The sequence below is a fragment of the Rhamphochromis sp. 'chilingali' genome (assembly GCF_963969265.1).
Source record: "Rhamphochromis sp. 'chilingali' genome assembly, chromosome: 18".
NCBI lineage: Eukaryota > Metazoa > Chordata > Actinopteri > Cichliformes > Cichlidae > Rhamphochromis > Rhamphochromis sp. 'chilingali'.
The window spans coordinates 27,715,104-27,730,005 of NC_137945.1; the positions used below are offsets into that span (position 1 = coordinate 27,715,104).

General features: G+C 43.9%; 1 protein-coding gene across 2 annotated transcripts in view; it reads left to right on the forward strand.

Moving 5' to 3' along the window:
* Positions 1–14,902, forward strand: part of LOC308385851 (partitioning defective 3 homolog) — a 354,241-nt gene that overhangs the window by 242,568 nt on the left and 96,771 nt on the right. For both annotated transcript variants that reach the window (XM_080865038.1, XM_080865037.1), the window contains exon 19: positions 2,932–3,139. In XM_080865038.1, coding sequence (XP_080721164.1) covers positions 2,932–3,139 — 208 coding nt within the window. The remainder of the gene's footprint in view (positions 1–2,931; positions 3,140–14,902) is intronic.

The following is a 14,902-nucleotide window of genomic DNA, read 5'->3' on the forward strand; positions in this document are numbered from 1 at the left end:
CCAGCTCACCTCCTGCAACCACTTTTCTGAGAATACGCGCTTCTTTTGCGGTTCGGACTACGCCTGACATTTCTTTGGAGGTGGAGGAACACCAAAGTCATTGCTTAAAGGAGCTTTCTTCTTCGAAATCTTCAAGAGTTCTAAACAAATGTCTGTCCTCCTCCAGAAAATCTTATGTACGCAAACGTTGTAACTTCTTATCTGGTGCACGTCTTTTATTTTGACAGCGAATGCGCACCTGTGGACCACTTATGTGCACCCCTGGTTATATGTATGTGTTTGCTCCTCTTGGTTTTGGCACATATACGACAGAACTTTGTCCGGTATTTCTTCCATCTGTTTGTTTACTTGTGTACCTGACAGGGCCTAAAAACCACAATTACTTTAATTCATTTAAAATATGAAGAGAGAAAAAGAAGAACTAGAAAGACACCCTACCTTCTCTTTCAAGGCATGTATCCTTCACTACTTAGTGTTTGATAACAAAAAGACATGCAGCGCATACGGAGAGACAGCCGTCTTACGTTTTCCGACAGGTAATAACACCACAACACCACAAGAGTAATCACTCGATATAAATTTCCATTCACCATTAAAGGATTCCATTAAATGAGCTGGGGGGACATTTGAAAAAAGAAGGAATTATTTGCCTGAAATGCTTTGTTCTCATAAGCTCTGTCGGCAAGCCACTAAATACAGTCTTATCTCGGCAAAGAAAAATGGGGAAAGCAACCGATTTCCCCTGCCGCTGTATATTGCATTCTCCCCATGATATTCAAATAACTCTGTTTTTCAATTTAGATAAAAGCAGCCAGTCTGTGCTTGTCACCGAGGTTAATAGTCAAAGTTGACAGATAAGCCTCTGCCTTCCCCTGCTCCCAGACTTTTATTTACATAAAATAAGAATGTGGCATCACCTAAAGAAAATGTGTCCCCACAAGATATCCCGCTGGGCAAAAATGCACTTTCCCTTGTGCTACTTTGTGTTGCGTGGTTCGAGCAAAGAAAAAAAAAAGAAAACGGAAAAAAAAATCGTCTGTTCTGTGCAAAAATCCCTTCTTTCATTTTTTTTTTCCCAGAATAAGACTGGCAATTTTACTTACGTCTGTCATAACCTTTGCTGACAGACCGGCTTAGACGTCCTTGATTATTAAAGCAAGAAAGTTCACTTGTAGACTTTCATGAAGGTGACGAAATGTTTCTTGCTCGTCTGTCTCTGTGAAATGATCTTTCGCTGTCCCGACGCTTTCATCAGAACCTCTGACGTCAGCCTTTTGCTTCTGAGCTCCATTAAATTGCTGCAGACGGCCTCACCTTTTGATAACCGGTATTAAAGGCTTTTGTGTATTTTTCGCTTCTTTCTCTCAACTTTGTAATATTTAAAATTGATTGCCTTTTTTTCTTTTTAAATCAGCCTTCACTTTCCCTTTAAATGAGTCTTCCTGCTAAGTCAATAAGACAAATTAACCTTGGTGCAAAAGCATGCAGATATATCTACATTCACACATGGATGCATTTGCACACATGCGTAAGCACTCATGGCTGTAACTGCTCTCTGGGAGGCTCTGGATTACATTGTTTTGGGTGTTATCTGCAGCTTGGCATCACTAAGCAGTAGCAGCATTAGCACCACTGCTAATCTCTGTCATTTAAATAGCCAGATACAGCTCACAGCTGCTATTCACTCTTAAGTGGATGATAAGCGGGCCACCAGATTGAGCGATAGAATCGGCGCCCATCCAGAGCCCGCGACCGAATTTGGGGAGGTGGGGAGGGGAGGGAGGGGCTCCGTGCAGAGATGAGTTGTAAGAGTGTGCAGGTTTAATCTGCCCCGCTTCGTTCTCTTGTTTCGGCTATACACAGTGGCTCGCGCTCAGATTCCATTTCAGTAATTTCCTCCGAGATGACAGCTGAAAGAAATAGCTGATAGCTCCTCAGATCACAAGAGAAAACAAACCCCACTGTTCATCCTTGAAATGTGAATCCAGCCGCTCCTCCTTCTCCTCAGTCTGCCTCATCCCGTATTCCAAAAATCCATCACGCACCCCCCCTCCACCCCCTTCCCCTTCTCTCCCTGCGATAAGCGCTTTTCGCTCCTCCATCAAAGGAAGAAGTTGGACAACGACGCGCAAGACTGTAATAAGTTGTAATCTGAAGGACATCTACCTCATGTCTCCGCGCCAGAGATGGAGCGCTGACAGGAGCGACGCCGACCGCGGAGCACACCGTATTTGCAATTAAGATCCCCGGGAGCCTTTTTCGAGATGATTTAAATGTATAATTACTGACAGATTAATTACATTTTTGCACATCGGCTCTGATTAGGTGTGATGGAAACTTTGAGTTTAATCAACCTTGCATCACCTAAGGAGTGTGGTTTCAGTTTGATGTCTGGGCTGAAATGAGTTCAAATGTAATTAAGAAGCAGATTCATGAGACATCGCAGCGCGCTCTGTTTTCACAAGTGTTTTTTTTTTTTTTTGTGGGGGTTGGCAAAATGAAGTTCTCTTGTGATCTTTGAGAAATGTACACAGACGAAATAACTTGAGGCTTTCAGCTAAAGTAAAAATGTGTTCAGCCCCAACACTAGTCCCAACTAGTCTACAATGTAAATATATTCTGCTCTAATGAGGCAAATGTATTCAGTGTGTTTTATTCAAAGCTGTTATACCTTGTGGGACACAGTTTTAGTTTTTTTATAGTTCCTCTGATGTTACTAAGAGGAAAAAACCCCAAAGTGATGCTTTTTCACAATAAAAGAAAAAGCAGTGTTGTTGAGTACTTATTTCAATTATGACACCGGTGATCTGTGGGGAATCAAGTCAAAGTTTAATAACTTTTTCTTTTTCTTTGTCTTTCTCTTTCTGTGTTTGCATGAATGTTTCCGGCATTTAACTCCCACTCCTTGTTGCTTTTATCTTTTCACTCCAGTGGATGATGACACAAGCTCCCGATCGGGTCAAGAGTCCATGTCCACCAGCGGTGACCTGACTTCGGGCCCCTGGCTGAATGGCAGAGACGACAGACAGAAAGATCAGGAGAAGTCTGGGGTGAAGGAGAAGAAGAAGCCAGAAAGGGAGAAAGAAAAAGACAAGGACAAGAATAAATCCAAGAAAGGCGTGCTGAAGGGCTTGTTCAGGTAGGAACCAGACGGAGCTCAGCTCAAACCCCTAAACAGCTCCACCGTCCACTGCCACGAGCATTAATCACTATCTGCTTTATTTAATTCCACTCACCACATCCGCCACTGGATCATACGGAATTTGAATGCATTCTGTGGATGTTGCCGGCGCTAATCAGGGACCCCTCTCCTTGAACCCTGCAAGGGGAGGAGAGTTATCGACCTCAAGGGCCTCTGGCACTTTTGAGCCAGATTATTTTTAATAAGGGCACCATGTTTTATTCATAATCCCGTGCACGTGTGCCTACTATCCAAACACACTCATCATTTGTGAACCAGAGGAAAATGTTCTGTGCTCATGCCGGAGCTAACGGGGGGGGGGGGGGGGGGGGGGGGGGTTGGCTTTGAGAATAAAAGACGATAAAATCGACTGCAGGTCGGAGTTAGTTGTTGCCCGTGGCTGGTGTTCTCAGCGGCCGCCTCATCATGCGGTAGCGAGATTTCAGGAGCAGGCTGTCTGGGGTGGTATGATTTTGTTCTTAACATCTACAGATATTCATCGGTATAAAAAAACCCCAAAACTATTTGAAGCAAAAGTAATTTAATTAGCACTCATCACAACTGCTGTAGGTCCTTCAGTGTTGTCATTACCACATCATGCCGCCTAATAACTTAGAGGCTGGGAGATGTTGTGGGCTGTGAGGTTCCTCTCCCAGTCTGGGAAATAGTTTCCCTGGCAGAGTTCTTCATCCTGAGAAGACAGTCACTTTGAACTGTGGACAATGCAGTTGGACAGTGTGAGGAGAAACACGCAAAGGGAAGTTGATGGAAAATAAACATCCCGTGGTGGTTTCTACCGAGCACGTCTGTCTGCCACAAGCAAAATTAGGAGTCACGTTAATTATTTCAACTCCACGCACATTTAAATATGGCATAAATTAACGGCGGAGGTGGTGCGGGCCGTTATCGTGCCGTGAGTCGTTTTCATGTGGATTGCTTTAATGGGATTAGTTAGCATATCACGGCGCACGCCTCAGTAATGAACAATAAAGATGACAAGTGTGCTTTGAGGTGATGATTGAGGAATGTAGGAAGCTGTCTTATCTCCCATTATTTTTACTTTTCTGATTTATTTACTTACCCGCCTCTTATTGCGTAATGTAGTGTGAAAAGCTCGTGCGTCCCAGTGTCGTGGGCGCGTAAGTCTTCGTGGGAGGACAGAGAAAAAAGCGAACTGCAATCCAAATTGACAGGTGAAATTTGAGCCACGGGTTTGACACCATGACATGCAATCAGCACCGTTGGCAAACCGTTATGAGTGGCTGTGTGCTTGGCTTGATAGGTGTCTTCTGGGTGATTTTTTATTTTTTTTTGAAGTGCATGTTGGCCCTTGGCATGCCCTCCTTGGCCTCATCATCGTTCTTCATTATCTTTGAGTGCCACAGCCACTTAAGAGTTGGCACGCGACAGGCCTCGCTGACACTCCCCCCATGCTCTGTGCATTTAACGCCAGCCCCCGTGCCTCCTGAATATTAAAACCGCGACTCCATGACTCCGAAACCTCGTCGTCTATTTGCTACTTCTCTACCTCGAACTGCATTTTCTATTTAAAGCTCTCAGACCTGCACATCAACAATGTCCTCTTCTATCCCCTCCCTGTTCTTCCTCGTTCGAAAACATCATCGTTTCAGAAAGTTAGAAATGGCAAAGAGTTGAGGTGAGAATGAACGAGTCCCACTGGATACAACAGCAAACTCTTTCTATAAAGAACAGTCTGGAGTGATGTGAAATGCCTAGCAGTCAAAAGGGAGGAGAGGGAAAGAAAGCGAAAAAGATCTAACTATTGTGTGTCTCACTTTTAGCAGTTCCAAAAGTTTTCCCTGATTTCAGAGTGAAAAGTTTAACTTTGCATGACAAAAAGGTTTGGCTGACAGTTACTCGAACACCCGGGCTTGCGTGCCACAGAATTTATATTAGCGTGCTTCACGTGCGAGTGTCTCGCCATTAAATCGCTGCATCGTGGAGACATCCTCGTTGGGTTAATCCTTTGTGCTGCTTGTCTCGGCGGTTTTCATCTGCATAAAATGGATAGCCAGGCAGCCACTTTTTCCTGCATTTCTCACAGATGCATGTTATAGCACTCCCTCTAAGGAGATTTCAAGGAGTTTGCAGTGCGATGCAATTTGAGCTCATTTGCATGCAGGACTTTGGACGGCCTGATGAACGTGTAGCGCACGTCCACTTAATGGACAGCCTGATTGGAAGTGCATTAACATTGGAGCCAGGGGGAAGGAAGATGGCCTAATATAGGGTGGGAGAGGAGGGGGAAGAGTGGGAGATAAATACAGCGAGTGCAAGAATGGCTGAACGTGTGCAAGAGGGTGATGGAAAGAAAATTGACTGCCTAAAGCTCAAAGCAGGAAAAAACCCCCACTGCAGTGCACAGCCTTGGCTTCCAAGCCCTTCATACTGTACAGACTGTAGGCTGGGAGGCTTCCTGGTATACAGTCCTGTAACATCCAGTAATGGATAGCCCATAATCTCATGAATGGATAGCAGTACGCATCTATGCATGCTTCCACAGAACAAAAAACAAGCCCCAGGCAGTTTGACATCGCTGTTATTTCTTGAATGTCTGCTGGACGCATGCATAGCTTGTCCACTGATGCATCATATAGGGAAGAGCACAGGGGAACGCATCATCCACCCCCCAAAACCATTGTATGTGATTATTCATGTCCTTTCTAGTGGATAACATGTGATCATTACTTTCCACTCCTATCAGTTTTGTTTAGATGTTGGAAGCGTTGCCCACGGCTCTGTTAGCATGCTAGCAGACAATGATGTCTGGGCCAGCCTGGGAGATTCCCCTCGATGTACCTAATGAGGTGCTGTTTATCTGCCGTGTGACTGATTGACCGCCTCCATCAAAGCCCCATCTCCATTACTGTGGTGGAAAGGAGGGAAAAAAATTGTTTTTTTTACATTGTATATGTATATATATTAATTTAGACAGTAGGCATTATTAGTGTGGGTGTGCCTGTGAAAATGTATTTCTGTGTATTCAACCCTCTCTTATTGCAATTCAGTTAACAGTTTTTTGTTGTTTTGAAATGCAACAGACTATTTAAAAACGTAGGCTAGCATTATCACTGGGGGGGTGAGGGTTGCAAAAAAAAAAAAAAAAAAAGCTGGGATGGGAAATGGGGAGCAGAGAAAGGTGGGGGTGGGGTGGGTTAGGGTGGAACGAGAGAAGGAGCGTGTGCACTGGAGTGAACTGGGGCACCAAAGAAGAGTGGGAAAGACGGATGAAAAGGAAACGGGAGAGGCAGAATGAGGGAAGAAGGGAGCACTTCAGAGCGACAGTCACGGCATCATGCTACTGTCCGCCTGGGGGGGGGGAGACCGGGGATCTTTGGCGATGCGTGCCTGCGCTCGTGCACGTGCGCACGCGTGCATGCTCAAGCTTCTTCAAGGTGCATGTAAGATTTGCACGTTTGCATGTGTGTAATGTGCGTTTGCCTTGTGCACGTTAGATGAAAAGACTCTGTTAATGGGATGTGGCACCCTTCCTCCCCAGAGCTCCCTCAGCCATTCACACTTACTCCTTTTTTTTTTCTTTCTTTTCCCTCCACCCATCCTCCCCACTGATCCACCAATCTGATCAGCGGCATGTGTCTCGCTAAGCCATCCCACACTGGAGCTCAGTATGACAGCCATGCACCCTCCACCCCTTTCCATTCTCACCCCAGGGAGCTCATCTGCCTGCTCCGCCCCATAAATGCAATCCCACTCGAGGCTACACAGACAGAGATGAGGGAGAACCGGGAGCTGGAACGGAGGGTTGCTTTCCATCCCTCAATCTTTATTATTCTTAGGTAGCACGGGAGCGCACTCTCGGCACGTGGGGGCGGTGCCCGTGTGTTTGCATTTGTGAATATGCCGAGAATATGGATGCCATGCTGTATGACCATGATTGCCTTCTGTGAGGCATGAGAGTGGGTAGTCTGTGTTGCCATGCAGTTTTGTGTCTTTATGCCGTGTGATCCTTTCAGCTCATGTGGGTGTGAACGGCTGATGGCGGGTGAGCCAGTTTGATCATTAGTACGCTGACATGATATACACATGAACTTTTTTTTTTCTTCTTTTTTCTTTTTTTTTTACACACACACACACACACATGCACACACAGAGCTAATGGAGCAACACAGACAAGAACACACACTTTCTCAAGCTAACACACCCCTCAGCACCTTCATTTTCCCCACACAGACACACACACATGCTCGCATATGCTTGTAGTATTATGCCACAGTTGATTTGGAGACAGCAATTAGCCGCCTCCACATGTGGGCCTTGACATCTGCTGAATGTAATCTGAGAGAAAATGATAATTGTTCTTCCTTTGCTCTGCCTAACTCATCATAATGTCGATGCTGAGCCGCTAAAGGGAAGGATGGGGTGCAGCGTTAAGCACGAGAACGGCGACATCTGAAGCCACGTGACAAATATTAACGCGGGAAAAACTAATTGTGTTAAAAGCAACTTATCTTGGATTGTGAATAGTGATGAGTGGCCAGTGTTTTGTCTTTTTGGGGGGGTTTTTCTTTCCGGATATTACCTCGGAGTGGAAGGGAAGGATAGGGAAGGAACTACAAATTTCTCCTGTCATGGATAAATATTTCAGAGGGGACTTAATGTTGAACTTGTCAGCTTTGCCAAGTGCAAAGTCATGCCTCAATATCACCTTCAAATGGTTGCTCGGCTAAAAGAAATATCATGTCACTGAGGGCGCTACAGAGAGAGCAGGTCGGCCTTTTCAACTTCTCAGGGGGAGAACACCTTTTTACAAAACTCCCTCCCTTCACAAGTCAGTACGTGATGCCCTAACTTTAAAGGTGTGTATATATATTTATATATATATATAGATAGATAGATAGATAGATAGATAGATAGATAGATAGATAGATAGATTGATATAATATGTACTCTGAGTGTGACATCCCATTACTCTCCTGCCAGTCATGTTACCAAAGAGGCCCAGCAGGAGACCAAACAGCTACCAACAGTCTCCCACTGAACATTAGCACCACTGTCACAGAATGCACTGACACGAGAAGGAAAGGGTGAAAAAACAAAACTCTTGTGCCTGACAGTTCAAAACCCTTGTGTTGTCCTCGAGATTCCCATACACTTGTTTCCCATACACCTAGGGGTCATTTTTGACTCGAGGACAACACAAGGGTTACGGGTGAACGTTGCTTTGCATCTTGTATCAAACCCTGAATGCCTCTGTTTTTTTCTGGAGGGTTGAAACATTTAGAAATGTGGGGGATGGGAATAAGGATGGAGGGAGGAGTGGTGAACTTTAATAACCGGCGGGGGTGGGAGTGGTGGGGGGGACAGCGGTTGTCCGGTTGCACTTCCTCTGCTATTGGCCACTCGATGCAAATGTGATTGGGCAGCGCTAGACCTCCATCAGACAGCCCTGAAGTAATTAGGTTTAGAATGATCATGCAGTGCTGCAAGATAGACCTTGAAGAATGGGGAGTAGTGGTGAGGCTAGTGTGTGTGTGTGTGTGTGTGTGTGTGTGTGTGTGTGTGTGTGGGAGGTGGTGTTGCATGATGGAGTTAATTGAATCTGAAATCTTGTCGGCCTGAAATGAGATCCACCGATGTCTCTCACACTGTGTCTCCTGCAGAGGGCTGCAAACATGACTGAATTCATAAAGTGTGTTATTAAAGAGCTCAAATTAAGTGTAGCAGCGCACCCCTCCATATTCTACCAGGCCTATGACTACTAATGATCCAACCCCAGCGGAATCTCAACCAGATGCATCAATGGACATGCGAGACTCTTCTTCTCTTCTCTTCTCTTCTCTTCTCTTCTCTTCTCTTCTCTTCTCCTGTCCTCTTCCCTTCTCTCCCCTCCTCTCCTACCTACCGCTCAGCTCTCTGATGTTCTCAAAGAACCCGCTTCATGTTTCTTAACTTCCTCCCTCTCTCTCTCTCTGCCTCTCACACTTGATTTTCTTGTTTTTCACACTTTGAGACACTTTGATGTTATTTTTTTCTCCTCCTTTGATCAATCAGAGAAAGGCTGTTCAATGCAACTGGAATCTCAGAGGACAGGCAGATTTAAAAATAATGAGAAAGCGTTAAGAACATGAATGTGGATCTGAGAAAGGCACAATCCCATTTTGTGTTTTTCTAAATAGTACAAATGAATCGCTAATGTTTCCTTTAATAAACCATATTAATATATGTCTCTGGTCTATAGGAGAAGGGAAAAAGATAACGCATACGTTGAATTAGAAATGCAAGGCATGCTTGATATTATGGAGACAGAGGTCTCCCCCCCCCCGTGTCCTATGCAAATTAAGTGGGCTGCCTGCTACAGTTGCATTCATTGCTAGTCTCCTCACCCATCCACCAGGCTTAGCATGTAATGAAACTGAGGCCTTCGGCTGAAATGACCTTTCCCATTCACTGACTTTCCACCTGCTGATTTGCGCTCACACCTTAACATATGAGTGAGAAGATGGGTAGTGGGGACAGGTCGATCACAGTGAAGACAACGGAGAAAAAAATAGAAGAGCTGGGAAAATAGCTTTTGAATTACAAAGGTAAAATCAATCGATGCTGGATTACACTTCTGATTTCCATCAAAGGCAGCCAGGTAAAGCCAGGAACCATATTCCTCTTGTTCTGGCAGCGTCTCTACATGCGTTCAGCATGTCGAGTGAAATTGTCTGTTATTTTTTTCTCTTTTTCTCTGATCATTTTTTTAAAAAATTCTTCACTAAGCGTGTCAGGGAGATGCAGATTCCTTTCATAGCTGGATTGATTGATTTCATTCCTCCCTGTGTTTTTCATGAAGGAATCTTAATTGGACTCTCACTGCCATACAAACATATGTGAGCGCCCCATCAACCCGCCACACACACAACAACCATTGCTTTGTGAGTGGGGGAGGTGGAGAGTGCAAAGCTATGAATGTGAGTTGGAGAGAGAGAGGGAGGATGTGGAGAGTATGTGATGATGGATGAAACGATCCACAGCAGCAGATAAAGGCCAGGTAATATTTTCACCTGCAGATCCACATCGTGTCAGGTTCAAGGCCCTTCAGAGCTAATTGAGTACAAGCAACGTTATATCTGTGGCTGAATAAGACGTTTTTCCAAAGTCTAAAGTTCGGCTACATCTACATTTTCCCAGGCAAGCGTGAGCGAGAGGACACATGGTCTCATGCCTTTATTTTTTAGGGCTGTGTCCACTTAATACTACACTATATAACTGAATAACACTTATTATTAATAAAAAGCATAGCATTATTGAGGCACTGCAAATTATTTAATCCCAACAATGTCATTTCTAAAGCTTTTAATTGGTCATACTTGTTGCCAGTGATGTAATTAACCATTATAAGTCCAGAGTGCACAGCCAGTCAGGAATGGGGCAGCAATAAACAGATGTAATGTGAGAGGCAGCGGAGGAGACCTGCATAGAGTCCTGTGTAATTCCATGTAACCGCAGACCATATGAAACGTAGAAAAAACAAAGAGTCTGAGAGTGCATTTGTCATACTGTTTACTCATGAAAGCTGCGTGCTCTGAACAATGTGCACTCGCCTTTTCTTGATGTACTGTGTAAGGAATGTTCAGTAGCATTTTATAAACTGGTTGTAAGCACAGGTAAAACGTCTGGTTTTGCCCGACTACACTGAAGTTTTGTGAATGTAGTTTGAAAACTGGATTAGAGTTTTGGCAAACTTTGACAACTTAAAACACATACAGTACGTGGGCAGTAGAGGCATATCTGATCCTATTAAGCATGTCTAATTTGTTTGTTTTCATAACGATTTCTCACTTAAAAAATGCTACATGCAGCTTTTTTGTAAGGGTCACGGTTCTGTCCTTCGCAGTGTTTTTACCATCAGCCTCATTCAGCTGTAGAAGAGGAGTGTCCAGGGTTAATTATCTAACCTTGCTCGTGATGTGCAGTCACTATCCCTGAGATTCCTCAGGATTCCTCGCTTGCTTATCCTCACTTTATTTACCATTACTGTCACTCCCTCACTCTTTTTTTTTTTTTTTTTTTTAAATTCTGTGTATCCTCACACATCCCTCCCTTCTTCCCTCCTCCTTCAACCTGCCCTGGAGATTCATTGTGGCATTGACAGAAAGACCTCTCCCGTCTCCCTCTGAATGCTGGGAGCGATGTATATCACGGATCAGCGGTTTTTGCTGTCTCCTTCCCCCAACTGGCTGAAAATGCAGCGCTTGAGCCGCCGTGCATCCATGCATGCATTTCAAAGTCTAACGTTTACAAGGCAGACAACCTGTCTCACTTCTCTCCTTTGCCCGTCCTTCAGGCGAGGGTCTCGCAAATCAGACATTTGAGCGTCACCGTATACATCTGTCTGCAGACTCATCGGCATGTAAATGAGTTGGCAAACAATTGCGAGAAGCGGGGATAATCAAAGCAGGGAAGACAAAAGGCCTGATGAATACAATTAATTTGAGATAATCTTCTATCATGACAATAATCATGAGCTGTTTTTCCCCCCGTCACCTACACGTTCTAATCGGTGTAAGTCATAGGAGGTGAAAGCAGCTGTAACTCCAGTCGCCAAACCAACAATCAGCAGAAATCTCCAGTTCTCATTAGTTTGTGCACATCTCCGGTAGTTTGCAGCGCTATTCCAAAAAATTCAGTCTTGACATCTGCGGTTGAAGTTTCCGTCATTAAAAGAGCTGAGCAGACTTTGGGTGTTGTGTTTGCCTAATGTCGAGGGTTTGTGTTGGAGGCATGCAGCAGAAGCCTGGCTGAGGACGCAGACAGTGGCAGTGATCAAAATGGCCCATTAGGAATGCAGCAGGCTGTACTGTATCTAGGTCACAGCCTGAGCCACCTACTGTAGCTCCTCTGCTGATAAAACCCTCTCCTCCTCCATTACTGTATCCCTGGGTGAGGGTGTATGGACAGCATACTGCGGTCAGGCACAGCATTATGAGCACTGTGAGGGGAAGCAAATAGCACAGATTATCTGTTCATCAGGGCACCTGTTAGTGGGTGGGATATTTTAGGGAGCAAGTGAACATTTTTTTCCTCAAAGCCACCTGAGCTACAGGGGTGGCTGTAGCTACAGGTGGTAGAGCACGTCAGCTACTAACCGGAAGGTTGGTGGTTCGATCCCAGGCTCCTCCAGTCTGCATGCCAAATATCCTTGGGCAATATACTAACCCCATCGGAGTGTGAATGTGTATGAATGTTAGTTAGTAAGCACTTAACAACTTAGAAAAAACGTGCTCGTGTGAATGTGATTGTGTGAATGAATTAGTTGTATAAAGTGCTTTGAGTGCTCAGAGTAGAAAAGTGCTATATAAGAACCATTTGCCATTTACACTGTGATGGCTAGAGGTTTGGGTCAGGGTGCACGTGTGTTGCTTACCTGGGGAGCACCTGGCCTCAGGATGCACTATGGGAAGAAAGCAAGCCGATGGAGGCAGTGTGCTGTTTTGGTTAAGGTCCTGCTGGGAAAACCTGGGTCCTACCATCCATGTAGATGTTACTTTGCCACATACCAACCTGCTTCAAAGCAAAAATGGTTCAGGAATGGTTTGAGGTGCACAACAAAGAGTTTGAGGTGTTGGCTCTGCCTCCAAATTCCCCAGATCTCAATCTAATCACGCATCTGTCCGACATGCCGGACAAACAAGTCTGATCAAAGGAGGCCCCACCTCACAGCTCACAGAACCACTTACATACCACAGCACACCCTCAGGGGTCAGGTGGGCTACACATTGAAAATCAAATGTGATTGTATGTGAACTTTTTGTCTCTCATCTACAATTTATGGCTCTTAGTAATTATATGTTTCTTTTTTTGTGCACCACAAGAGAAAGAAACTCTGCAAGATGAGCAATGAAAATAATAAATCAAACAGAACATCATCACAGGGAAATATGATCAGAAGCTACACACAACTACACGCATTCAAAGCCTCAATTCAATACCTGAACTTCCCTCCAAGCTGCTCAAGTGCCTCTGTGTAAATTGTCCTTCAGAAACTCCCTCCTCGCTGCGCTCATACACTTTAACAAATGGATGTATGAATGTGTTTAGACTGTTTATTTGTGTTGTAATGAGAGGCTTTAATCAGGGGTGTCATGGGTTTGAATTGTTCCTCCGAGTGTGCACGGAAACTCCCCTCCCCTCCAAACATACACGCACGCACAACTCAGTGATTTATGCGAAACATTAAAGGCAATCATGTTGGGCTGGGCCTTGTCCTTTGTATTGCACAGGCTGCTTGAAATATGGAAAAGCCAAGCTGTTCCCTGATATACAGGCACACGCATAAACATAAAGACCATAAACACACACACATGCACGGGTGTTTGTGTGTATCCTGTTCTTCTTAAATATGAATAATTAGTGCAGAATAAATGAATAGATTGTGGGTTTTGTTTTCTTTTTTTCTTTCTTGTAAATATACAAAACACACAGGGAAACTTTTTGATTGTAAATAGATATGCAGACTCTCCCACACAGACATGCACGTGTGTTTAGTTCAACAGTTGCTTTAAATCTCATAGTTGGTAGTTTGGAGGCAGAGAAACAAGCCTCAGCCATTCACTGAGATGTACAGCCTCAATAAAAACATGTATAAAAAATATGTAAATAAAAACCGAACGCAACAATCCCAAAAAATCTCATAAACCCAGATTTTCTTCACAATAAAACACAAAAAACATCAAGTGTTGTAAATGGAAACATTTTACTGTTCCGTGAAGAATATTAGCTCATTTTGGATTTGATGATGGCAACATTGGGTCAATAAGAGGCTAAAAAAAGTAAGTGCTGCTAAAAGGGAACAGCTGGAGGAACATTTTACGACTAATTAGGTTCATTGGCAGCACATCGCTAACATGACTGGGTATACAAAGAGCATCTTAGAGAGGCAGAGGTTCACCAATCTGCAAAAGAACTGCATCTACAAATTATGGAGAAGTTTCAGAATGATAATTTACCGTGCAAGACTTTTAATGTGTAATCTACAACATAGAATATCATAGATCATAATATCAAAAGGGTCAGAGAATGGTCTTTGGATAGTCAATCTTTTGGCTTCAATGTATTAAAAACGATTCTGTGATGGAAATCGCTGCACAGGATTCAGATCACTGTACCATCCACAAATGCAGATCCAAGCTCTTTCAAGTGGAAACGGCTGTGCGATCAGATGGATTTAAATTTGAAATTCTTATTGGGAAACATGAACGCCTCATCTCCCGGACTAAATAGACGAGGGAGCATCGTATCCGTGTGTTTTCTATGGTCTCTGCGACCAAAAAGAACATTTCTCAGTTAAAATCAGATTCTCACATGCTGGAATTTGAAAATCTAAAAGAAAAACTGAGTTAAGGATGTTGGATAAAGTCTGTAAAACAATAGTGAAGAGAGGGGGAAAAAACAGGAAGCTTGACTGACAGAGAACAGGAAATACTGTCTGAGATGGCAGGAAAAAGGGTGCATTTTAAGGCCAAAACCAATTTTCTACAGGTTGGTATGGCACCAATTTCAATGCACCTGTCAGGGAATTCATTTCCATTCAATAAGCTCTTTATGGTAAATGTGTCGAGACAGTGATATTGGTTGAGAAATAGAACGTTTAAGCAAAATGATCCCAGATTGCGTATGGTTGTAAAATATTTTTCTTTGTCATTATTTTAGTGTGGGGAGAAAAAAACAGCTAAAAATACACAAAGCATTACT